At 38.9% G+C, this 25,268-nt stretch overlaps 1 protein-coding gene across 2 annotated transcripts in view; it reads right to left on the bottom strand.

The window, feature by feature from the left end:
• The window catches only part of LOC131440643 (homeobox protein homothorax-like), a 160,027-nt gene that overhangs the window by 70,443 nt on the left and 64,316 nt on the right, over positions 1-25,268 (bottom strand). For both annotated transcript variants that reach the window (XM_058612104.1, XM_058612105.1), the window contains exon 4: positions 7,402-7,478. In XM_058612104.1, coding sequence (XP_058468087.1) covers positions 7,402-7,478 — 77 coding nt within the window. The remainder of the gene's footprint in view (positions 1-7,401; positions 7,479-25,268) is intronic.

The following is a 25,268-nucleotide window of genomic DNA, read 5'->3' as shown; positions in this document are numbered from 1 at the left end:
ACTTACTAACTAATACAGAGAGCGAATCGATTCAATTGAAGATTGCATCGATTTTTGTCGGAATTTGCTTATAATATTATGTGACATTACATCTAATGGTTCTGTATTTGTGAGTCTGTGTAACTCATTTGTACTAAGCCAGGGAGGACGCTTCAAAATCATTTTCAGAATTATATTCTGAATCCTTTGAAGCGTTTTCTTCCTGGTGGAACAACAACTCGACCAAATTGATACTGCATAAAGCGTGGCTGGTCTGTACATTTGTTTATAAATTAACAATTTGTTTTTTAGACAAAGCTTAGAATTTCTGTTTATAAGAGGATATAAACATTTAATATATTTATTACACTTTGCCTGGATTCCTTCAATGTGATCCTTGAAAGTGAGTTTTTTGTCATACGTTAAACCTAAGTATTTAGCTTGATCAGACCATATCAATTCCAAGCCATTCAATTTGAGAATGTGATTATTGTTTGGTTTAAGAAAAGAAGCTCTTGGCTTATGAAGAATATAATTAATTGCGTTTTTGCTGCATTTGGTTTAATTTTCCATTATGACAGATAATCACTGAAAATATTTAAACTTCTTTGTAGGCGACTGCAGATCACTCTTAGATTTCTACCTGTTGCTAGCAGACTTGTGTCGTCACAGAATAGCGATTTCTGACAACCAACGGGTAGATTTGGAAGATCAGAAGTGAAAATATTATACAAGATTGGAGCTACGCTCGAACCCTGCGGGACACCGGCTCGTACGGGTAGCAATTCAGATTTACAATTCTGATAGCTAACCTGAAGAGTACGATCAGTTAAATAATTTTGAATCATTTTGATCAAATAAATAGGAAACTGGAAATCAGACATTTTTGCTATTAAACCTTTGTGCCAAACACTTTCGAATGCTTTTTCTATGTCTAGAAGAGCAACTCCAGTGGATAACCCAGAAGATTTATTTGCTTTTATCATGTTCGTTACTCTGACAAGTTGATGAGTAGTTGAATGTTCATGACGAAATCCAAACTGTTCTGGTAAAAAAATTGAATTCTCATTTATATGAGACATCATTCTCAACAAGATGATTTTTTCAAAAAGTTTACTGATAGAAGAAAGTAAGCTAATTGGTCGATAACTTGATGTTTCTGCTGGATTTTTATCAGGTTTCAGGATAGGAATTACTTTAGCGTTTTTCCATCTTTTTGGGAAGTAAGCTAATAAAAAACACTTGTTGAAAACGGGAATTGAAGTTGTTGCTTGCCAAATTAATATTAAAGGCAAAGATCTATGTATAGTTTCTATCTACATTCCTCCCAGAGTCTCGATAGGGCATCGTCGGCTTGCAGACATCATAGAACTTCTTCCTTCACCGCGGTTGGTTTTAGGGGACTTTAACTCGCATGGTACAGGATGGGGCTACTTATATGATGATAACCGTTCTTCGTTAATCCAAGATCTTTGTGACAACTTCAATTTGACAATTCTAAACACGGGAGAAATGACACGGAACCCTAGACCGCCAGCACAACCAAGTGCGCTGGATTTATCCCTTTGCTCGACTTCGCTTCAGTTAGATTGCAAGTGGAAGGTAATCTGTGATCCTCACGGTAGCGATCACTTGCCGATCATGGTTTCTATCACCAACCGTGTAAGACCATCGGAAACAATCAATGTTTCGTACGATTTCACACGAAACATTGATTGGAAACGTTATGCGAGCTCGATATCTGAGAAACTAGAAACATCACATCTATGTATAGTTTCTATCTACATTCCTCCCAGAGTCTCGAAAGGGCATCGTCGGCTTGCAGACATCATAGAACTTCTTCCTTCACCGCGGTTGGTTTTAGGGGACTTTAACTCGCATGGCACAGGATGGGGCTGCTTATATGATGATAACCGTTCTTCGTTAATCCAAGATCTTTGTGACAACTTCAATTTGACAATTCTAAACACGGGAGAAATGACACGGAACCCTAGACCGCCAGCACAACCAAGTGCGCTGGATTTATCCCTTTGCTCGACTTCGCTACAGTTAGATTGCAAGTGGAAGGTAATCTGTGATCCTCACGGTAGCGATCACTTGCCGATCATAGTTTCTATCACTAACCGTGTAAGACCATCGGAAACAATCAATGTTTCGTACGATTTCACACGAAACATTGATTGGAAACGTTATGCGAGCTCGATATCTGAGAAACTAGAAACATCACAGGAGCTTCCTCCGGAGGAAGAGTATACATTTTTGGCTGGTTTGATTCTTGACACCGCAATTCAAGCTCAGACGAAACGAGTACCCAGCGCGCAAACTAGTATGCTTTCTCCCAACCCATGGTGGGACAAAGAGTGCTCAGAGCTGAAAACAAAAAAAGCTTCAGCCTTCATCTCGTTTAGAAGGAACGGAACCCCAGATAATTATCGGAAATACGCGGCGTTAAAATTTCAACAGAAAAATGCTAAGAAACGCGGTTACTGGCGAAGGTTTGTTGACGGATTAACGAGAGAAACAGCAATGAGCACTCTTTGGAATACGGCCCGTCGCATGCGCAATCGAAATCACGCGAACGAAAGCGAGGAATATTCTAACCGCTGGATATTTGATTTTGCTAAGAAAGTATGTCCTGATTCTGTTCCGGAACAGAAGATATCCCGCGTCGCGACATTGAATACAAACGAAACACCGTTTTCGATGGTAGACTTCTCACTTGCGCTCTTGTCGTGTAACAATAGAGCCCCGGGGTTAGACAGAATTAAATTCAACTTATTGAAATATCTGCCCGACTCTGCCAAAAGGCGCTTGTAGAATTTATTCAACAAGTTCCTCGAGGGTAATATTGTCCCACACGAATGGAGAGAAGTGAGAGTTATTACTATTCAAAAACCTGGAACACCAGCCTCCGATCACAATTCGTATCGGCCGATTTCTATGCTTTCCTGTATTCGGAAATTGTTGGAGAAAATGATTCTCTTCCGTCTAGACAATTGGGTCGAAACAAATGGATTGCTTTCAGGTACACAATTTGGGTTCCGCAGGGGCAAAGGAACGAACGATTGTCTAGCGTTGCTCTCAACAGAAATTCAAATGGCATTTGCTCGTAAAGAACAAATGGCATCAGTTTTCCTCGACTTCAAGGGGGCATTCGATTCAGTTTCCATTAACGTTCTATCTGAGAAGTTGCATCAGCATGGTTTTTCACCAGTTTTGAACAACTTTTTATATAATCTATTGTCCGAGAAACACATGCATTTTGAGCATGGTGATTTGACGACAAAGCGATTCAGTTATATGGGTCTTTCTCAGGGCTCATGCTTAAGCCCCCTTTTATACAACTTTTACGTAAATAACATTGATGAATGTATCAACACATCTTGCACGCTAAGACAACTTGCCGACGACAGTGTTGTGTCTATTATAGGACCCAAAGCTGCCGATCTCCAAGGACCATTGCAAGATACCCTCGACAACTTGTCGACATGGGCTTTTCAAATGGGTATCGATTTCTCTACGGAGAAAACTGAGCTGGTTGTATTTTCACGGAAGCGAGAACCAGCGCAATTACAGCTTCAACTAGGGGGTGAAACCGTAGCTCAGGTCTTCACATTTAAATATCTCAGGGTCTGGTTCGATTTCAAAGGTACCTGGGGATGTCACATTAGGTATTTGAAACGAAAATGCCTACAGAGAATCAATTTTCTTCGTACAATAACCGGAACTTGGTGGGGCTCTCACCCAGGAGACCTGATCAGGTTGTACAAAACGACGATATTGTCAGTAATGGAATATGGATGTTTCTGTTTCCGCTCCGCTGCGAATATTCATTTCATTAAACTGGAAAGAATTCAGTATCGTTGTTTACGTATTGCCTTGGGTTGCATGCAATCAACCCATACGATGAGTCTTGAAGTGCTTACCGTTGAAAAACAGATTCTGGGATCTCTCATATCGACTGCTAATCCGGTGCGACATTTTGAATCCGATGGTGATAGAAAACTTTGAAAAGCTCGTCGAGCTTAATTCATAAACGTTTTATGTCCTTGTATTTTGACTACATGGCTCAGAATATAAATGCTTCTTCGTTTGTTCCCAATCGTGTTCATTTTGTGGATACTTCTATTTCTACTGTGTTTTTCGACACATCCATGAAAGAAGAAATTCGTGGAATCTCGGATCCTGTACGCCCTCAAGAGATCCCAAAAATTTTTAATAACAAATTTAAAGAAGTCGACTGTAATAAGATGTTTTACCTTGACGGATCATATCTAGACGGGTCCACTGGCTTCGGTATATTCGATGTAAATTTCACCGCTTCCTATAAACTCAGTGATCCAGTTTCAGTTTACGTCGCAGAACTAGCTGCAATTCAGTATACCCTTGAGATCATTGACACTCTGCCCACAGATCACTACTTCATTGTATCGGACAGTCTCAGTTCCATTGAGGCTCTCCGTTCAGTGAAGCCTGGAAAGTACTCACCGTATTTCCTGGGGAAAATACAGGAACAACTGAGTGCTTTATCTGCAAAATCATACCAGATTACCTTGGCTTGGGTCCCCTCACATTGTTCCATACGGGGCAATGAGAGGGCGGACTCGTTAGCCAAGGTGGGCGCACTAGAAGGTGATATCTATGAAAGACAAATCTGCTTCAATGAATTTTTCAGTTGCTGTCGTCAGAAAACTCTAGCCAGCTGGCAGAATACATGGAATAGTAGAACTCTGGGACGATGGTTACACTCAATAATCCCACAGGTATCGACGAAAGTTTGGTTCCGGGGGTTAGACGTGAGCCGAAACTTTATTCGTGTAATGTCAAGGCTCATGTCCAGGCGCGTATACAGGGGGGGGGGGGTTTAGGGGTTCAAACCCCCCCCGAAACAAAAAATTATAACCCATGGGAAACATTGTGATATAAATTGTACATGTGTTGATTTATCACCATGTTCTAAAACCCCCCCCGAAAATTTTCTCTGGCTACGCGCCTGCTCATGTCTAATCATTATATGTTCAGCGCGCATCTCCGTCGTGTGGGGCTCGCTGAGAGTGGTGTCTGCGTTTGCGGTGAGGGTTATCATGACATCGAGCATGTTGTTTGGACATGTGTCGAGTATTGTGATGCCAGGTCCCAACTCATAGGTTCCCTTCGGGCCCGAGGTATACCACCCTTTGGCAACTCGAAATCTTCCTTATATGACTCTCATCTATAACTTCTTGAAAACTATCAATGCTCAAATTTAGTGCTCTCCCTATCTCTTTCTCGTCTACAGCTCTACCGCACTCTTCTATACGTTGCTGGAAGTATGGCCTGTGTAAACGATGCTTCGGAGCATGCACCTGCCTTGAAATGACTGAGTTGCTGGAAGCTACCCAAAAACGTCACATCAACGTCAGAGCACACCAACAAAGCATCCCAATCTAGAATAATCTCTTCATTGCTACAAGCTGAAAAACATGAAGATTCATCCAACGCAAAATGTGTCTAAAAGATGTATGCCGCAAACCAATGATGTATTCAAATTTCAATTCAATACTGTGTAGGTCCCACCCTCCTTATGCCTCCTTACTAACTCTAGGGGAGTATGCCGCCCCGTAATACGGCATCCCTTTCTCTCTCCCTAACAACAAGACAATCGGCCACGTTAAGCTAAAGCAAATAAGCCTAATAAAAATTTTATTTGAAAAAAACAAAATCTAACCCGTGATACTATCAGGAAATTGTTGTCTCGAACACTATCTCTTTAAAAATTTATCTTCAGTTTTAAGAATTTAGTTATGTAGTAATAATAGTTAATAACATGAAATGTATCATTTGGATAATCTGTAATCTTTTGGTACACAAGATAAGGAGGTTTTATGTCCAAACCAAATGGATCTAATGAATGGTTAAAATCAGGCGCGTAGCCAGAGAAAATTGGGGGGGGGGGGGGGGGGTGGTTAGAACATGGTGATAAATCAACACATGTACAATTTATATCACAATGTTTCCCATGAGTTATAATTTTTTGTTTCGGTGGGGGGGGGGGGGTTTGAACCCCTAAACCCCCCCCCCCCCCCCCCCCCCCGTGTACGCGCCTGGTTAAAATATATGGAATTATTGTCTATCTATAAGTAAACAAAAAGCTTTAAGTAGTTCTAATGTCCTAGAAACTTGTTCACCGATGACTATTCAGATTTACCTGATAAATTGTATATCTATTTACAGAGTTCTGTAATAAAAACTTGCATAAAACTAATCGTTCGCGGTAAAAATTTGCATAATTTTTGTAAAATTAAATTCATGTACCGAAGTATCGGTTATTTCTATTGATTACCAAAAGCTTTCGTCAGAAAAAAATCAAACAAACAAATGAATTACATTTTAGTGACTGTTGATTCAGAAACAAGTAGCCAACGAGGCTGCGGTTATGGAGACGTCAAGTTTGTTCGTTACCGAAGATGCCAATCTGTATATAATATTATATGTATTATGATATTAAATAATTTCATATGTCCGTAGGTTTCAATCATGTAGTTGATGATACCTAAAATTGATCTTTTAAGTAACTTTGAAATCATGCATGACGATTTCAAGTTGATAATATTCTTTAAAAATTTCAAAATATAAAAAAAATTGAAATGGACCAAACTAGAACCAATTATTATCCATGTATAATTTTCTCGTTTACAAACAATTTAAGCTCTTAAACTAGAATAACAATTTTATATAGTGCATCCACCCTCATCAAAAATTTGCAATCATATATAAACCAACCTGTATTTTCTCTTTTAAATGAAACTTTCTATTTCGACAGTGCTAGCTTTCTTTTTAATAGATTTGAGACTTGGAGAATTTTCTTGTGTGTTTATGGTAATGTGAGTATTATGTTCTATGTTGGAACTTTTAAAAATCTTTCACTTCATAAATGCGTTAGATTGTTACAAAAATAAACTTATTACAAGTTTTTAATTTTTAGTAACCACAATCTGGTTAAATTAACACTCGCCGTTTCTTTTTAGGTTTTATTCAACTCAAATCATGTCACGTTTTATTTTGATCTGTCAACCCTTTAACTCGCAAACCGCAGTTCACAGACAAGTAGTTTTTTACTCAATTGATGGGTGAATCGGACGAAACGACAGATTGTGTTAGGTGATCTAACGAAATGCTAGTATTGAGTTGCCCAATGACATGTAAATGAGTTGAGATAGTTTGATATTTTCAGTTTATGTTGAAAATGACTTTCATGAAACGCGGTCCTGTGGAAACCCTGAGAGTTAGAGGGTTAAACGCACGCTGAATCGATCCGCTGTTTTCGGCCTAAGTATAGTTAAAATGTTCTAGTATTAACAAAAAACTACTTAGTGCATGGTATTGGATTATTGTTCAGAACTGTTCAAACGCATAAAAACAAGTTTCATTTATCTCACTCACCAATTATTAACTTGTAATATCGTCAGTCCTGTATCTTGTGCTAGTTGCTTTTTCTGATCTTCTGATGGGTAAGGATGCTGTAATAAAAATGAATATAAGATTCGTTATTTGGAATGGAACGGAAATGCGATTAATACTATCTTAACATACAAAACAAATGTGGGAAAAAAATGCGCCGGACGCATATGAACAATTAGCAGTAATAATTTAATTATTCGATTACGTAGCAACTTTATATTCTACCCTGTCTTAGAGTAAGTACTTGTCAAACTTTTTTTCATGTGCAGCATAATACGATGTGTGAGCTGACGATATAGGGTAAAGAGTGTTAAATCTTGTACACCGTCACTTAAGCCGGCGAAACAAAATACGCAATTTTTTTTCTAAACTGGACTCAAAACTACACAAATCGATAGCCATTATCAATAGACAACTAAACAAACCAATTCCGGCTAACCTGGTTCCCGTTATTCGGATCTGGAAGCACCGGAAATCGTGGTCATATATTCCGAAATGGGTCTCACTAACTTTTCTCAACGATGGTTTGGCCGATTTCCACAAATTCAAATTCAAATGAAAGGTCTCACAGTCTCATGCAAAATTCCATGCGATGCAGAAAAAAAAATTATGAAATGGACTCAAAACTACACAAATCGGTAGCCATTATCGATAGACAACTAAACAAACCAATTCTGGCTATCCTGGTTTTTCGACTAACGACGGGAGAGAGTAGTCATATGCTCAAAAATGGATCGTACTCTCTTTTCTCAGAGATTGCAGAACCGATGTTCCCAATCTTAGGGTCAAATGAAAGGTCTTATGGTCTTATCAAAAATTACTGCATATTTTCGGATTCAACACAAATATAATCCGTCGTTTAAAGCAGAGGTGGAAATAAGCAATTTTTTTTATTCACAGTAAATAAAAATAGTCAGTATTATCTGTTTATATCACATATTTATTGTGGATATTATAATGAATTTTGAAATGAATGATTTTGGAGAAGATGAATTTTGTTTTACTTATACCGTTTTCGTTTTAGAACCTACACGCGGGCGACTCTGACTCCGAGTAAAACGAACACGTCGTACGCGCCCTAAACATCAACTCATACAAAAAAAGAAAAAATAAACAAACTCGCATGGATGTGTGGTGCGACCCGAGAAAATTTTCAGAGTGAAACTACGCGATTGGAGTCCGATCTAGAGCGACCCCAGGTTGCTAAAACAAACACATAAAAAGTTGTTTTGGCGACTCTGGGTCAGCTCTCGGGCTGCTCTGATCAATAAACGAAAACGGTATTAGAATTTAAAAAGGGTCTTCAATTTCATTTTCCATAATTTAAAACATAATCGCAATTTTAGTTTTGTTACTCAATTTTTTAATTCACGGTGTTCGGTTTTTTTTATTCACAATCGGAAATCTTTATTCACATTTTTATGCGCAAAATGAGCTTATTTCCACCTCTGGTTTAAAGTACGATGACAAAATCGTATAAATTCCTCAAAATTTCAATAAAATCTAGTAGAGTTTGTACGTCATGTTAGTTGGTGACCGTACGAACCTACTTCGATTATACCGGTTCTTCCCGATCAGATGCACCTAACAAAATCATAACACAAGTATATCAACAGTTGATATGTTTTACAATTTGTGTTATTTTTAGATATTTAGCAAATGAAAACAGTTGAAAGTTATGATTATGATATGATAACAATAAAACATCAAAATCAGTTATGATGTTTTATTTTCATTTGCAAGACTCATGATGAAGTTAATTAATTGAAAAAATGAGTTCTTCCGTTGCTTTATGTCGAAATATAATAGTCAGAATTTTAAAAAAACTAAAAGAAGAAAGCAGATCACTAAATAAATTATTCATTTAATAAAAAAATCTTTAAACAATTTTGAATTAAAACGATACTAAAAGTTAGCTGTGATATAGTTTTTCTGTGTTAAATTTGCTATCCAATTTTTACAACTATTGTTATGAATTTCTGCTTTCGGACTTCAGTAGTTATATCAAATTCAATAATAAATGTGACACAAACGTTCCAAAATCTGTTACGATTCTGTTCCCAGTTGAGTCTTTTTTGTTATGATTTTTGTTATTTTAACAGCTTACCAGCCAGAAATATTTCAAAATTTGTTACAAAATATTTCTTAAATAAATTACTCCAGTTGTTATAATTCTGTTATTACCATCGGGTCGGGTTCCGGTGCTGGAAGTACATATATTAGTGAGCCCACTTAATTTTCTTCATGATGACCTAAGCGATCAAAGCACAGTTTCATTCTGTAGGTTATACTAGTTAAGGCACAAATAATCCCTTGGTTTCTTTCAAAAATCGATGAGAAGTATGATTGATATGAGAAAGGCATCATTAGACCACTAGGTGGACTAAAACAGTTTTTTTACAAATTCTGTTTTTATTTGTTTGTTTGTTTATTTGTTTATTCGTCTGGAGCCGGGAAAAGCCCGCTGGAGCTGGGATTCTTGAAACCTCTTTTTCCAACAGGCATAAAACCCTCTCGTACATTTTTTGCTTAAAAATACAACTATCGTTATTGTTTATTTCAACTCAACAAATTTAAAAAAAGTAAAATAAAAACTATAACTGTGCCTGTCTCTGAGATCGTCGATAGAATTATAGCTAGCTAGCGAGATTATTTAGGAAACGTTTTTGGCAGTAGTACGCGACAAGTGGAAATCGAAAATATCAGAACAGCGATTGAAAAGGCGACACATACTGAGGAATGGTTCGTTATAAGCATAATTTGTACTAGCACGGGGTAACTTCAGAAATGGCTGGAGTCGAAGACTGCGTTGATGGATATCGAAATTCAATTTTTGTAACAGATCAGGACAATCAATTCGTGATAATATTAAATCAGAAACAAAGACTGCCTTTTAGACATCACAGCGAACGGATAGCAGGCCAAGATCAATTAGCTTACAACGGTTCTGGTAGCTGGGAAGGTTATGAGGAAGATGACGAAGTACGAAGTTCCAAGGAAGACGACGAAGTGCAAAGCGAACGAAGTTGCGTTGGATGAATTTAATACGCTGGACAGATACAGATGATGTATTCGCAATTAATTTTCAAAATTCGTTTGCAAAAATTATGTACATGTTATCAAATTAATTAATAGTAGAGAATTATTTCCCATCTGGAACGAATTCCTTTTACGAAAAGAGAAGCTTTATGAATTATTGAAGCGTTTATGAATTATTAAGCCTTATTGAAGATCATTCTACCTCTATGTCCAGATACCCGTGACTTCGCGTAATTTAAAATGTCTTTTTTCCTGTTTTTTCACGATCGGCCGTTTTGCAACGTATTTCAAATTACTGTAGCGATTTGAAACATGGAATCTTTTATATGTTTTTCAATATATGCAGTGAGAATAATGAATACAGAATAATGATTGAAGTTATGAATGAATTTTTCACATTCTATTTTCGTTAGTTTAGATATAGAAACGTTTCCTGGGGGTGCGATTTCCCTTCCCGTAATTATTGCAAATATGGGAAAACGAGGTTCAATATTGTTATATGTCTCTAACTGATGTGAGTACGATTAAAACTAGTAACTGATGTGGAAGTGGTGGTTGAAAGACATTGAAATTAAACTCACTCCGATTTCTCGAGATCGGAAATCTGCGGCTCGTGAGTTACATGCGGTTTTTTTGAATGTAAGACTGCGGCAAGGAACAGCTCCATATGCCAATTCAATTTATAAGCTGAATTAAAAAAAATGAGAAAGCAAGAAAATATGTGTGGCTTTTTGAAAACATTTATAATGAAATAATTGCATTTAGTTTTACTTTGGTCGTGAATACGTCTTATTTTACGCCTTTTCAAAATTCACTCCATACAAGAATGGGCAGTACAAAATCATAAATATCTATTGCTGTATTCAGCGCAGCAACATAGTTTTTTTTGTATATCATTAGAAATACTATATGTTCAACCATTTATGATAAAATTTTCAGCAGTATCAGATAATCACAAGTAACTCCAAATTGAACTTATTTAAACTGTTTGGTATGAGAGAGCATAAGTGAAATTCAGTGCCAATGAAGCGCGCAAAATTTCAACCGCATGAATTGAACAAATAATCACAGAAAGCGTATCGTGCTGAACCAATATACAGATATACGGAATGTTTGGAATGCTTCAGAGTAGAGAGCTTACGACACGTTTTGTTCGCTAATAAAACCGGTACAATGTATGTGTATAAACCAGACACGTTTAGAAGGGAAGGAGGGGGCGGTCTATCGACGGTAAGAGGTGTTTAATTTTATATCAAGAAACATAGTTAGAAAATGTTTCGAATGAACCAACTTTGTACACGCAGAAAAATATCGATTATTTCAAACAAAAACCTTTTTCAATACACCTAGTGGTGTAATGATCCTTTTCTCATATTACTTATGTTTCCAAAAACATCACTAGAAAAATCTGTGAAGATTTTTTAAAACTTGAATAAAATCAGAAACTTTCTTGGGTATAAACTACCATCACATTTTCAATTTGAAAATAGTTATATCAAGTTAATATAGATTTAAATGTGGCAATCCTCCACGCTATACAAAATTGAACTAAGCACGCTATGTGCTAGGCGGGCGCGTTTTCTTCTTCTTACGTACCAGCACTTATAGATGCGTACTGATTTTGGATCATTTTGTGTGACAGTTTGAAAGTTTTGATATTCATTGCCCTATAATTTCGGAACCGGATGTCGGATCTGGATGAAATTGCACAGAATCTTTGAAAACAATGAGAGCTTTAATTTGAATTATGATTTGTGAAAATCGGTTGAACCGTTGTTGAAAAATCAAAGTGAGTTCCGTTTTTGGAGCATTATTCACTTTTACCGGTCGGTTCGGAAGCGGAAATCTGGCACTAGAAGTCCCAAAATAGATTTATACATCCACCAACTAACAAGGTTACCACTAAATTTTATAAAAATTTGCACTCCGTTTCACCATCGATTGTAAAAAAACTCATGAAATTTAAACTTTTTACTAATCGCACTCTAATACCGAAACCGGAAGTCGGATGTGAATCAATTTTTTAGGGACTTTTTAAATAATTTCAAGACCTTTCATTTGCATCTTAGTTTGTAAAAATCGGTTAAGAAATTTCCGAAAAAATTGAGTGTGCTATTTCTCATATATTTGCAAATTTTGCTTTGTAATTCCGGAAACGGAAGTCGGATAAAATTCAATAGCGATCTATGAGATCATAAGACCTTTCTTTTGAATCTAAATTTGTGAAAATCGGTCACGTCATCTCTGAGAAAAGTGAGTGACATTTGTTTCATATTTTTGGTGCATATCACCCTGTAATACCGGAACCGGAACCCGGATAGGGATAAAGTTCAATAGCGATCTATGGGACCGTAACACCTTTCATTTGAATCGGAATTTGTGAAAATTCGTTCTGCCATCTCTGAGAAAATCGAGTGACATTATTTGTCACATACATACATACATACAGACATTTGCTCAGTTCGTCGAGCTGTGTCGAATGGTATATGGTATTCGGCCCTTCAGGCCTCGGTTCAAAACTAGGTTGTCGTTTTGGAGCGCGAAATCATAGATTCAAGCTTGAATCTTCTTGCTGTAAACTATATCTTGATTGATTTGAACAAATGTTGATTGTTTAAAGAAACTATTGGATGAATCAAACAAGATTTGTTGTTGTCACTATATAACCTAAAAAATTCTTGGAATTATCCTAAATTTACTGATTTTTACAATACTGCTTTCTACTTGTACTACTTAGTTTTAACTGGTATTTGTAGGTTCCCAAAAAGAAGTAATTGGAGTAGATTATGTTATCTAGCTCCACTACTGCTAATGATTATAATATAATGTGACTTACTTCCAATCTGCTATAACGGTTGATCTGAGTTGTTTGATGTCTGCACGATAGTTACTTAACTTAATATGAAGATTCTTTTTAAGTGACAGTCCATGCTCCAAATCTTACTCTTAAGATCCCATACAAACTTTAAACCGGTGCGAAAATATAGTTTATTTCAATTTAATTCCGACGAAGGCATCAGTGTGAAAGCATGTATTTCGTAACGTGCGATGAAACTTCGAGTATTTCAGAAGAAAGTAAAATTTTTCACTCGGCTGCTAAGACAGTACAACTCTCACTCATCAAATATAAATATTGTTGTTTGTAAAAATCGAGAATATATAACTCGTTATTGCTATAGGTATAGTCAATATAATTTCTTGTTAAGACATTTTCTTACTCGACAAGTTTTCTTTATTTTTTCACAAGAATTATGAGAAAGATCATATCGAATAATCCCTTTGTTTTCAGTTTCAATCACTTTTATCGTTTATCGTTTTTTTCGTAGACGAGTATACAGTATAGAGCGCATAGTTGTTGAGCTGATTTTAACAGGTATTGATTAAAAATTGAGCTTTCATTTTTTTAAAAGCTCTTGTTCAATTTTATCCGGCTGGTACGGATAGGAATATATGTATACTGAAGGGTTGATTTCCTGTGACATATGGTTGAAATATACTGTCATGAATCTTGTTTGAGAGTGAAGCTCGACTAACCTTTCGAAGTTATTAATAACCAGGGAATTCAGTACCTCACACCTTATTAGCAGGCGCGATGGAAACTCCCAAAAGCGATTTTTGAATGGAAGAACTCCCGACAGAGCTTCAAAACACTTTGTATGTGTCGAATGCATGCAGCCTAAGGCAATTCGCAAACAACGATAATGAATTTGCTCTTATTTGATAATATGAGAGTTTGCAGCGGCACGAAAGTTGTCTGATACAATTTTATTAGATCTTCCGGATGAGCACCCCACCAAGATGCTGTTTTTGTTCGACGGAAATTTACTCTTTGTTGGCAGATACCTAATGTGTCCTACCCACGTGCATTTGAAATCAAACCACACCCCGAGGTATTTAAAAGTCAAAACCTGCGCGATCATTCTTTCCATCACATGGAGTTTACCCATACTTCACATGAATTCGATACCCATATGAACAGCCCAAACGGACAAGTTATCTAAAATATCTTGTTTCTGCAGATCCACAACTTTGGGTTAAGTAACTGAAACCACGCCATCATCTGCTAATCGTCTCAGTGTACATGGAAGTCAGCTGTCAATGTCATTCATGTAAAAATTATAGAGGAGCGGACTGAGGCATGAGCCTTGTGGGAGACCCATGTAGCTAATTCTGAATGTTGCCAAATCGCCATGTGCAAAATGCATGCGCTTCTCTGACAATAGGTTGCGCAAATAATAATTTATAACTGCTGGAGGTCCATGTTGGTGTCGAGAAGTCGAAGAATAATTTTTTCGAACAATTTTCCGATAAAGGACAACATTGCGATGGGTCTATATGAGTTGTGATTGGAAGTTGGTTTCCCCGGCTTTTGAATGGCGATAACTTTCACTTCCCTCCAGTCAGGTGGAACTATATTTTTCAAATTTCATATATAATCACCTCAACTTTGCTAAATTTCACTGATTTGTTGATTCTTTTCGGTGAGAAAACCATTTTTGAATTTTTTACAGCATAACGTTTCGTCTTACTTCAGCCATCGTCGGACGCCTACAACACATATTCATCATAAGTATTTACATACATTTTACAAATTTAATAGAATACTTCTCAAATATACATTTCATAAACAATCACACTACTCATTCATTCTGTCACTCACTCCATAATTGCCGAAGGTAGGACGATCATTCACTTTAAACGGTTCATGCGGTTTGCTTCTCCAATACTGACGAAAATTAGAAACCAGTCCACCGTATGTGGTGCAGAAAGTCCCACATTCTCTCTGTAAAATCATTGTTTTTCTTCACCGAGTATTTTTATGTGGAACATTTCTGCTGTTACTTCGCTCTCCTGATTCTCGATTCGCTCCAGTATACGAGTGTTGGCAAAGTCGAAGACGTGCCCTACTTGTTGTGTTGGACAGTCCAGTTCCTGCGTCTTTTGTCGTGAATACGATCTACTTTACTATGGGGCGCCTTTTCAAAATTTACCCGTTACGAGAATGGGCAGAACTTTACCCAACAACATAATTGTTTCTACAAGCTATCGGAAATATGATCAGGACTTTATGATTAAATTTTCAACAGCGTGAACAACGGAAAACGAAGTTTTCTAAAACTTTTGGAAATAATGAGGAAAATCCATCATACTTGTTTGCCTTTTTCGCACCCGGACGATGGTTGCGAGGTACTCAAGCACATATCAGTTCCGATTATCTACTGGACGAGTATAAAAGGTAAACTTTAATTGAAAATCGTTCATTTCTTCTAGTGATTGTTTCTCCTCCAGGGAGGTTATGCACTGCTGTTCAAGGCGTTCCATTACCACGTTGGCAATTACCGATGAAAGTGGTACGCCGACGCGATGGTTTGCGCATATACCACTCCCCTGTGTATGAAAACAGTCGACTCCAATACAAGTTGAGCCATCTTCAGATAATGCACGAATACGGTTTCCCGGATAAACTGACGCAATTAGTCAAAGCAACGATCGATAGAGTGATGTGCTACGTCCAAGTATCTGGGACGCTCTCGAGTCCTTTCGAATCTCAGAGAGGGCTACGGCAAGGTGATGGACTCTCTTGTATCTTGTTCAATATTGCCTTGGAAGGTGTGATTCGAAGAGCGAGAATCGACACGAGTGGCACGATCTTCCGAAAGTCCGAACAACTTGTTGGCTTCGCTGACGATATTGGTATTGTGACACGTAACCATGAGAAGATGTTGTGACACGTAACCATGAGAAGATATCGAGGTAGTTGACGAATTCGTGTATTTGGGCTCACTGGTGACCGACGATAATGACACCAGCAGAGAAATTCAGAGACGTATTATGCAGGGAATCGTGCGTACTTTGGACTCAGAAAAAACCCTTCGAGAAATCGAGAAAAGTACGTCATCGCACGAAATTGACCATCTACAAAACGCTCATTAGACCAGTTGTCCTTTATGGCCACGAGACCTGGACTATGTTGGAAGAGGACCAACGAGCCCACAGTGTTTTCGAAAGAAAGGTACTGAGGACCATCTATGGCGGAGTGCAAATGGAAGACGGAACGTGGAGACGGCGTATGAATCACGAATTGCAACAGCTGCTAGGAGAACCACCCATCGTACGGACAGCTAAAATCAGACGTCTACGATGGGCTGGGCATGTCATAAGGATGTCGGACGACAGCCCAGTGAAAATGTACTCATGGAAGAGGAAGGAGTCCAACATCAAATTGGAACTCCAATGGTCTTAGTGAAATGATTAAGAAGTTGCATGTAAGGAAAGTCACAACAAGCAAGAATGTCGTGAACTGGGACATTGGATAGTCTACCTTCTGTACGCAAGGAATTTATTTGTTGAGATCTGACATCATGATAATCCACGCATGTCCAAACGACATGATCAATATCACGATAACCTTCGCCACAAGCACAATGGTTAGTCTCGGAAAGTTCAATTCGAAAGAGATGTGCATCTAACGTGTAGTGATTGGACATGAGTCTAGACATCACACGAATGAAATCCCTACTCACATCCAGTCCCCTGAACCTTGCCTTTGTCGATATTTTTGGAATAATTGATTGCATCCACCGACCCAGATCATCTTTATCCCAAGAAGCTTGCCAGCTGGCAAGTGTTCTTTGGCGACACGCGCTGTAGAATTCGTTGAAAGCAATCGGTCTCTCATAAATTTCACCCTCAGTAGCACCACGTATCGGTTCTTTCATTGCCTGGAATGGAGCAATGAGCCTGGGCCCAAACTATTGTGATTTTATAATTATTATTCAATATGTCGTTCAGGCACTGTTTTATTTTGTCCAAGAAAAACGGTTAATTTTTGCCAGCAGCGTATGAGCGAATGGCTTCAATTGTACTCAGACAGGTCAGTTCCACTGTAACTATCGGGCCGATAGGACGTAAATTCGCGTTTCACCAATAGTACGGTGAATTTTTTTATTCCGTTTTCAAGTTCATTCCGTATGCTATTGTCTGCATCAGTGCGGTCGAGTGATAATTCGAATTAATCTGTCCTCCAGGTCGATTGTGAGCTGTGCAAAGAAGCACTGTGTGAAGCACTTGCCAGCTGCTATACTATTTACAAATACATTAGACAGTGTATAGTGAAAAAACGTGTAAGGTTTCATTGTACAGTGCAGTAAGAGACTGTAAAAAATGCTTTTTCCTCAAGGGGTTTTTTGCACTTTATTGAACAGGAAGGAGCTCTTCACGCGGGAGTATCGCGTATACATTCCAGTTTGCGAAGTCGAGATAGACGACGTGATCACCGATCCGAGTCTGACATGCAAGGACGTTCTTGAGCATCGGGCAGGCAAGCGACTACTCAAGAATGTTAAGATACTGGACTGCAAACAATTGCGCTCAGTATCGACCGCTGAGGATGGGACTAAGTCCTATATCCCATCAGACTTGTATCGAAGGAGTCCTCGTTTACCTATTTGCCTTTTTGTGCCGCGGTTCATGAGCTGCACCAACTGCAAACAATTAGGACATACAGCTTCCCATTGTTGCAAAAAATCCGGTTGTATCAAATGTTGAAGCAGTCATGCGGATAACTCCTGCGGTGGAGACATTGAAAAGTGTCTCTACTGTAAGGAGGGACCATATGATCTCTCGGTATGCCCCGCTTACAAATTGCGCAAGGATAAGATGAGGCGTTTACTTAAGCAACATTCAAAACGTTCTTTTGCTGAAATGTTGGAGAGTGCCACGCCTACAGTAAACCTTTACGCTTGTTTGTCAACTGACGAGAGCGATACTGATGATCCCATCGAAGGTACATCTCCGGCTGCCTTTCTTAGCTCATAAGCAGAAAGAAATAAATCCTCTCAAAAGTTCTTTAGTAAAGGTTCGAAGGTGTTCTGTGATGGGTCACAAAAAATCACAAGTGGAAGTGATAGAGAAAAAAGCTCCAGGCCTTGGAAAATTAAATTTCGAGAAAGAATTTCTATCACTTCTTGGGATTTCAAAACCTCCGAAAGTCCCTAAAGATTAGTCAGAAAATTCACCAGATACTGGGTTTGTTAAATTCTCTGATATTGTGGACTGGATCATGTCTACTTTCAATATTTCTGAACCTCCTAAAAGCCTGATAATGGCTTTTATTCCTACAGTTAAAACATTTCTGAAGCAGATGACTGCAAAATGAACCTTTTTTCAGCGATCGTATCCTTCGATGGCTAAGTCACCCACCATGATCACGGATACAATCGCTGTTATACAGTGGAATTGTAGAAGTATCATCCAAAAATAGATTCTTTCAAATTTCTAGTAAATAATCTGAAATGTGACGCGTCTGCGTCGTGGGAAACTTGGCTAACTTCTGAAATATCCTTAAACTTCCACAATATAAACATTATTCGTCTGGATCGAAATGATCACTATGGAGGAGTTTTTTTGGAGATCAAAAAGTGCCAATGTTTCTATCGCATTAACCTCCCCTCGATACCAGGTATTGTCGCATGTCATGTTACAATCAAAGGCAGGGACCTTTGCATTGATTCTATCTACATTCCCCCAAGAACCTCGGTTGGGCATCAGCGGCTCAGTGATATCATTGAGGCCCTTCCCGCACTGACGTTGGTTTTAGGAGACTTTAACTCACACGATACGGGCCGAGGTTGTCTTCACGACGATAACAGATAAGCTATGATCCATGATTTCCATGAATAAGGGAGAAATGACACGGATTCCAGCACCACCAGCAAGACCAAGTGCGCTGGATTTATCCCTTTGCTCGACATCGCTACGGTTGGACTGCACGTGGAAGGTGATCCCTGATCCTCACGGTAGCGATCATCCACCTATCGTGATTTCAATCGCCTACGGATTAAGATTATTGGAGACAATCAATGTTTCGTATTACCTCACAAGAAATATTGATTGAAAATGCTACACAAATTCGATATCTGAGAAACTAGAAACAACACAATAACTTCCTCCGGAGGAAGAGATTCTCGACACCGCGACTCAAGCTGAGACGAAACGTGTACCCGGTGCGAAAACTAACATCCGTCCTATTAACCCGTGGTGGGACAAAGAGTGCTCAGAGTTAAACGCGGAGGGAGCTTCATCATTTACAGAGTTTAGAAAAACGGAACACCTGTTAATTTTAGATGCTAAAATGAAAAGCTTGATTAAAGCGAAGAAAAGCGGTTATTGGCGTCGATTCGTGGACGGATTATCGAGAGGAACATCAATGAGCACTATTTGGTACACAGCCCGACGAATGCGCAACAAAAACACCACGAACGAAAGCGAGGAATTTTCGATCCACTGGATATTCGATTTCGCCAAAAAAGTATGTCCTGACTCAGTTCCGGAACAGACGATCATGCGCGTCACCTCATCAAACAGAAACGAAACACCTTTTTCAATGGTAGAGTTCTCACTTGCGCTTTTATCGTGTAACAATATAGCTCCGGAGATAGACAAAATCATATTCAACTTGTTGAAAAATTTGTCTGACTGCCACAAGGCGCTTATTGAATTTACTCAATAGGCCTCTTTAGGATAATATTTTCTCACATGACTGGAGACAAGTAAGAGTTATCGCCATTCGAAAACTATTGAAACCAGCCTCCGATCACAATTCGTATCGGCCGGTTGCTATGTTTTCCTGTATACGGGAATTGTTCGAAAAAATGATTCTGTTTCGTCTAGACAATTGGGTTGAGACTAACGGCTTATTTTCAGATATACAATTTGGTTTCCGCAGGGGCAAAGGAACAAACAACTGTCTTGCGTTGATCTCAACAGAAATTCAAATAACATTTGATCATAAAGAACAAATGGCATCAGTTTTCTTAGACATCAAGGGGGCTTTTGACTCAGTTTCCATTAACATCATATCTGAGAAGTTGCATCAGCATGGTCTTTCAATAATTTTGAATAACTTTTTGTATTATCTATTGTCCGAGAAATACATGTATTTCGCGCATGGTGATTTGTCGACAATACGATTCAGTTACATGGGTCTTCCTCTGGGCTCATACTTAAGCTTTCTTTTATACAATTTTTACGTAAACAACATTGATGAATGTATCAACACATCTTGCATGCTAAGACAACTTGTCGACGACAGCGTTGTGTCTATTATAGGACCCAAAGCTGCCGATCTCCAAAGACCATTACAAGATACCCTTGACAACTTGTCGACATGGGCTCTTCAAATGGGTATCGAGTTCTCTGCGGAGAAAACTGAGATGGTTGTATTTTCAAGGAAGCGAGAGTTAAATTATAGATATATTCTGAAGATAGTATGTTAGATTAGTTTACGATAACGTGTAATATGTATCATTTGGATAAATGTAATCTGTTGGTACAAAGGATGAGAAGGGTTTATGCCTGATGGAGAAGGAGAAATAGCATCTCAGCTCCACTTTTCAAAAAAAAAGTGTCTCATATGGGAGGCCTATGCAATCACAGCGGGAACCGACCTCTGAACGGAGGCCCTGAGGGCTTAGTGTCATATACCATTCGGCTCAGTTCGTCGAGTGTGCAAAATGTATGTGTGTATTTAATAAAGTTGTGCACCCGATTTCTCAGAGGAGGCTGGATCGATTTTCACAAAACTTAGATTCTAACGAAAGGTCTTTTGGTGTCCCATAAACTGAAATTGAATTTTACCCGGATTAAACTTCCGGTTCGGGAGTAACGGGCTAAAATGTGCAAAATAAAAATGAATAAAAAGTGCACTCGTTTCTCTCAGAAATCGCCCAACCGATTTTCTTCAACTTAGATTTCAATTAAAAGCCTTGTAGTCCCATATTGAATTTTATTTGGATCCAACTTCCGGTTCCGCAGTTACTGGATAAAATGCGAAATATGATCTAAAAAGTGCATTCGATTTTCTTAGAGACCGCTGATATAAATTTCGTAAGCTTAGGCTAAAATTGGAGGTCTTAAAGAGTAATGTCTTGACATTACATTCCTTCTGTGAAATTTAACCTTTCTGTATCAGCAGACTTCGCCGATTCTTATCGTTCAGATTCATTGCATGGTTTGTGCTACCCTACTGACACTAAGAATCCTTCAAGGACGGAGCTCTAACATACGGCAACTGGCTTGTAAGACCAGCGCCCTATACATTGAACTGCCAAACCAGGCCGAGAGGTCATAAAACTCAAAATTTCATCTGGATACGACTTTCGCTTCCAGAATTACATACATATCACGTACTTATCAGATAAATTTTCCTTTTCAGGAGTGTTATTACCAGAAATCACTTCAATTTCTCAGAATCGACTAGAACGATCTTCGTAAACTCAGATTCAAATAAAAATTTTATTTATTCATAAGTTGTAGAATTTGATCCAGATCCGGCTTCCGGTTCCGGAAATACAAAGTAGTGTGGTAGAGCGATAATGCAAAAAACGTCAAAGTTCTTCTAAACTTGACTCAAACTTGTTTCACTTCATAGACTATGCTACTTGCTGACCAAACGAACCGATTTCAGCTATACCGGGTCCCATTGCCCGGTTCCGGAAGTGCCAGAAATAGTGGTCGAAAACTCAAAAGCGGAACTTTTTTCGTTGTTTTAGAAACTCACTTACCTAACAGCTATAGGCCTGGGGCGTCATTTGCTGTATCATGAATACGTCTCAACATAACTCGGTCCATGGCTGCTCGTCGCCAGCCACTCAAGGTACAGACGCTTTTGAGATCACCCTCCACTTGATCGATCCACCTTGCTCGTTGCGCTCCTCTTCTTGTACCAGTCGGATCAGATTCAAGAACCATTTTCACTGGGCTTTCATCCGACAACCTTATGACATGCCCAGCCCATCGTAGACGTCCGGTGTTAGCTGTCCGTATGATGGGTGATTCTTCTAGCAGCTGTTGCAATTCGTGATTCATACGCCGTCTCCACGGTCCGTCTTCCATCTGCACTCCGCCATAGATGGTTCTCAGCATTTCTTTCAAAAACACTGAGGGCGCGATGGTCCTCTTCCAGCATAGTCAAGGTCTCGTGGCCATAGAGAACAACCGGTCTAATGAGCGTTTTGTAGATGGTCAATTTCGTAATTTGCGTAATACGTCTCTGTATTTCTCTGCTGGTGTCATTATCGTCGGTCACCACTGAGCCCAAATACACAAACTCGTCAACCACCTCGTTATCGGCACCGTCTATCAAAATGCGTAGTGTTTCTTTTCTAGAGCCTCTTCCTCTCATATATTTTGTTTTTGACGCATTTATGGCCAGTCCGATACGCCTAGCATCAGCTTTCAGTCCGATGTAGGTTTCCAACATCTTTTCAAGGTTACGTCAGCGAAGCCAAAAAGTTGTTCGGACTTTCGGAAGATCGTGCCACTCGTGTCGATCCTCGCTTTTCGAATCACACCTTCCAAGGCAATATTGAACAAGATACAAGAGAGTCCATCACCTTGCCGTAGCCCTCTCCGAGATTCGAAGGGAATCGAGAGCGTCCCAGATACTCGGACGTAGCACAGTTGATTTTATCAATCGCGTCAGATTATCCTGGAAACCGTATTCGGGCATGATCTGCCATAGTTGTTCTTGATCAATTGTGTCGTGTGCCGCTTTGAAGTCAATGAATAGGTGATGTGAGAAACCTCCTGGGGGTCCGTCGGCATATATACCAATCTGCCTTATCGACACTACAGGGAATCTTCTGGAGAGAATCACCCGGAAACAGCTAGGCCCGCTCATAGAGGAGTCGGGTGGACTGTCCAACGAACAATACGGGTTCCACAAAGGAAGGTCTATGGAGGATGCCATATAACGGTGGTAGCCACCGCGAAGGACGCTATTCAACTCTAGGGACGTGGATTTCGCTACTGCGCGGTAGTAACGCTTGACGTCAAAAACACATTCAATAGTGCTTGTTGGGCGGACATTACTGAATCCCTTCTTCGACTAAGAGTGCCGGAATGACTGCACAAGATTCTGGAAATCTAATCAGAACCGAATATTGCTCTACAAGGCCGAAGAAGGCTTACACAGTACTTCTATCACGGCCGAGTAACACAGGGATCCATCCTTGGCCCTCTCCTGGTGCTTGAAGTAATTGGGTGTGATGCTTGACGACGAGCTCTGTTTCGGCAAGCACGTTCAATACGCCACACAATTTCTAAAGAGCGTGCATGGACTGATGTGTCTTCGCGTGATCAGCGCGTGCCGTATGGTTTCAGGAGAAGCAGGCATCATGCAGTTCCTCACAGGCTTCGGCTGTCTCAGCTTCACATTTTCGGCCACGTGTTCTTCTGCTTGTCTTGGCTGTACAAATGAGCTAGATACGGCAGAATACGTCCTGTTTGCGAAGTCGAGTCGACGGGGCGCCAGTGAGCCGGAAGCCAGTTCGAGTAGTGTAGGCTGCAAGTGGACAAGTGATAGGCTGCAAGTGGACAAGTGATACAAAATTCTTTTCTGCCTATTAGTAAACAAAAAGCTTTTAGTGGTTCTAATGTTTCAAAAACTTTGGCACCTGTACCTCAATCCATTCGATGAACTCTTCAAGATTTTTTTCGTTTGGTTATTAAAAAGACACTTACTGAACATTTTATGAACTGTTTGACAGTTCGTTTTCATGACAATCAGTATTTACAGAAGTTAGGTTATTGGAAGATTGTTTTACCATATGTACGGTAGGGTTTTACCGTATTCGGGAACTATTCTGATTTACCGTGTGAGTTGTATATCTATTTACAGTATTCTGTAATGAAAACATGTGTAACACTGATCGTCCGGTAAAAATTTGCATAATTTTTGTAAAATGACGTTCATGTTATGAAATATTGGTAATTTCTATTGATTACCGAAAGTTTTCGTAAAAAAAATTACCGAACACCGGAATGGAATCTTAGTGTGTAACATACAAAATGAAACAATACTTTGCTCGCGTAGGTCATTCTTAAGAAAACGAAGTGGGATCATTATTATGTGCACTTCCGGCACCGGAACGCGAGAACTGGTATAATCGAAGTCGGCTCGTACGGCCACCAACTAGCATGACGTACAAACTTAACTAGTTTTTATTCAAATTTTGAAGATTTTATACAATTTTACCATCGCACTTTAAATGACGATGTAAATGTTTGTTGTATCCGAAAATATGCAGTAATTTTTGGTAGAATCATAAAACCTTTCATTTCAGCCTAAACGTTCATTTTTGAGCCCAGGTAACAACATTTTTTACGGTTTTGTTCCGCCAGTTTGAGTGACGGTGTGCAATATTAAACACACTTTACTCTAGAACTCCTGAACCGGATTCAGATGAAATACAGGAATTCCGTATGGGACCCTCATGGTCCCATACCTTTCATTTGAATCTAAGTTTGTCAAAATCGGTTCAGCCATCTCCGAGAAAAGTTAGTGAGATTATTTGACACATACACACACACACTGAGTCGAATGGTATATGACGCTTGGCCCTCCGGGCCAATTTTTACTAGTCGGTTTTTCAAGTGATTGCATAGCCTTTCTATATGAGAAAGGCAAAAACATGGCTATGAACAGTCAAATCAATACGTAGAAATATTTCCAATCAATTGATGAAATAATATTACTGAATAAAACTAAACTAACGTAGCTGTGAGTGTTCAAAAGCTGACCACATTTCTACTTGTATTTACCCTTGAATTTCTAATTTGCACCCCTATATAGAAAATAAAGATGTGTTCCAAATCAAAATAAACGAAATGGTTTTCACTACTCATATAATTCTTCTTTTTTGCAGGCATTATGAGTTGATAGGCAATATATTTCATTTCGATAATATGATTCCTATGAGAAAAGCACTACACCACTAATAACAAGTTTTTTTCTGCGGTATTGCTTT

The sequence above is a fragment of the Malaya genurostris genome, chromosome 1 (genome assembly GCF_030247185.1).
Source record: "Malaya genurostris strain Urasoe2022 chromosome 1, Malgen_1.1, whole genome shotgun sequence".
Taxonomy (NCBI): Eukaryota; Metazoa; Arthropoda; class Insecta; order Diptera; family Culicidae; genus Malaya; species Malaya genurostris.
The sequence above is the reverse complement of the archived record's forward strand: the minus strand, read 5'-3'. Positions and strand labels throughout refer to the sequence as shown.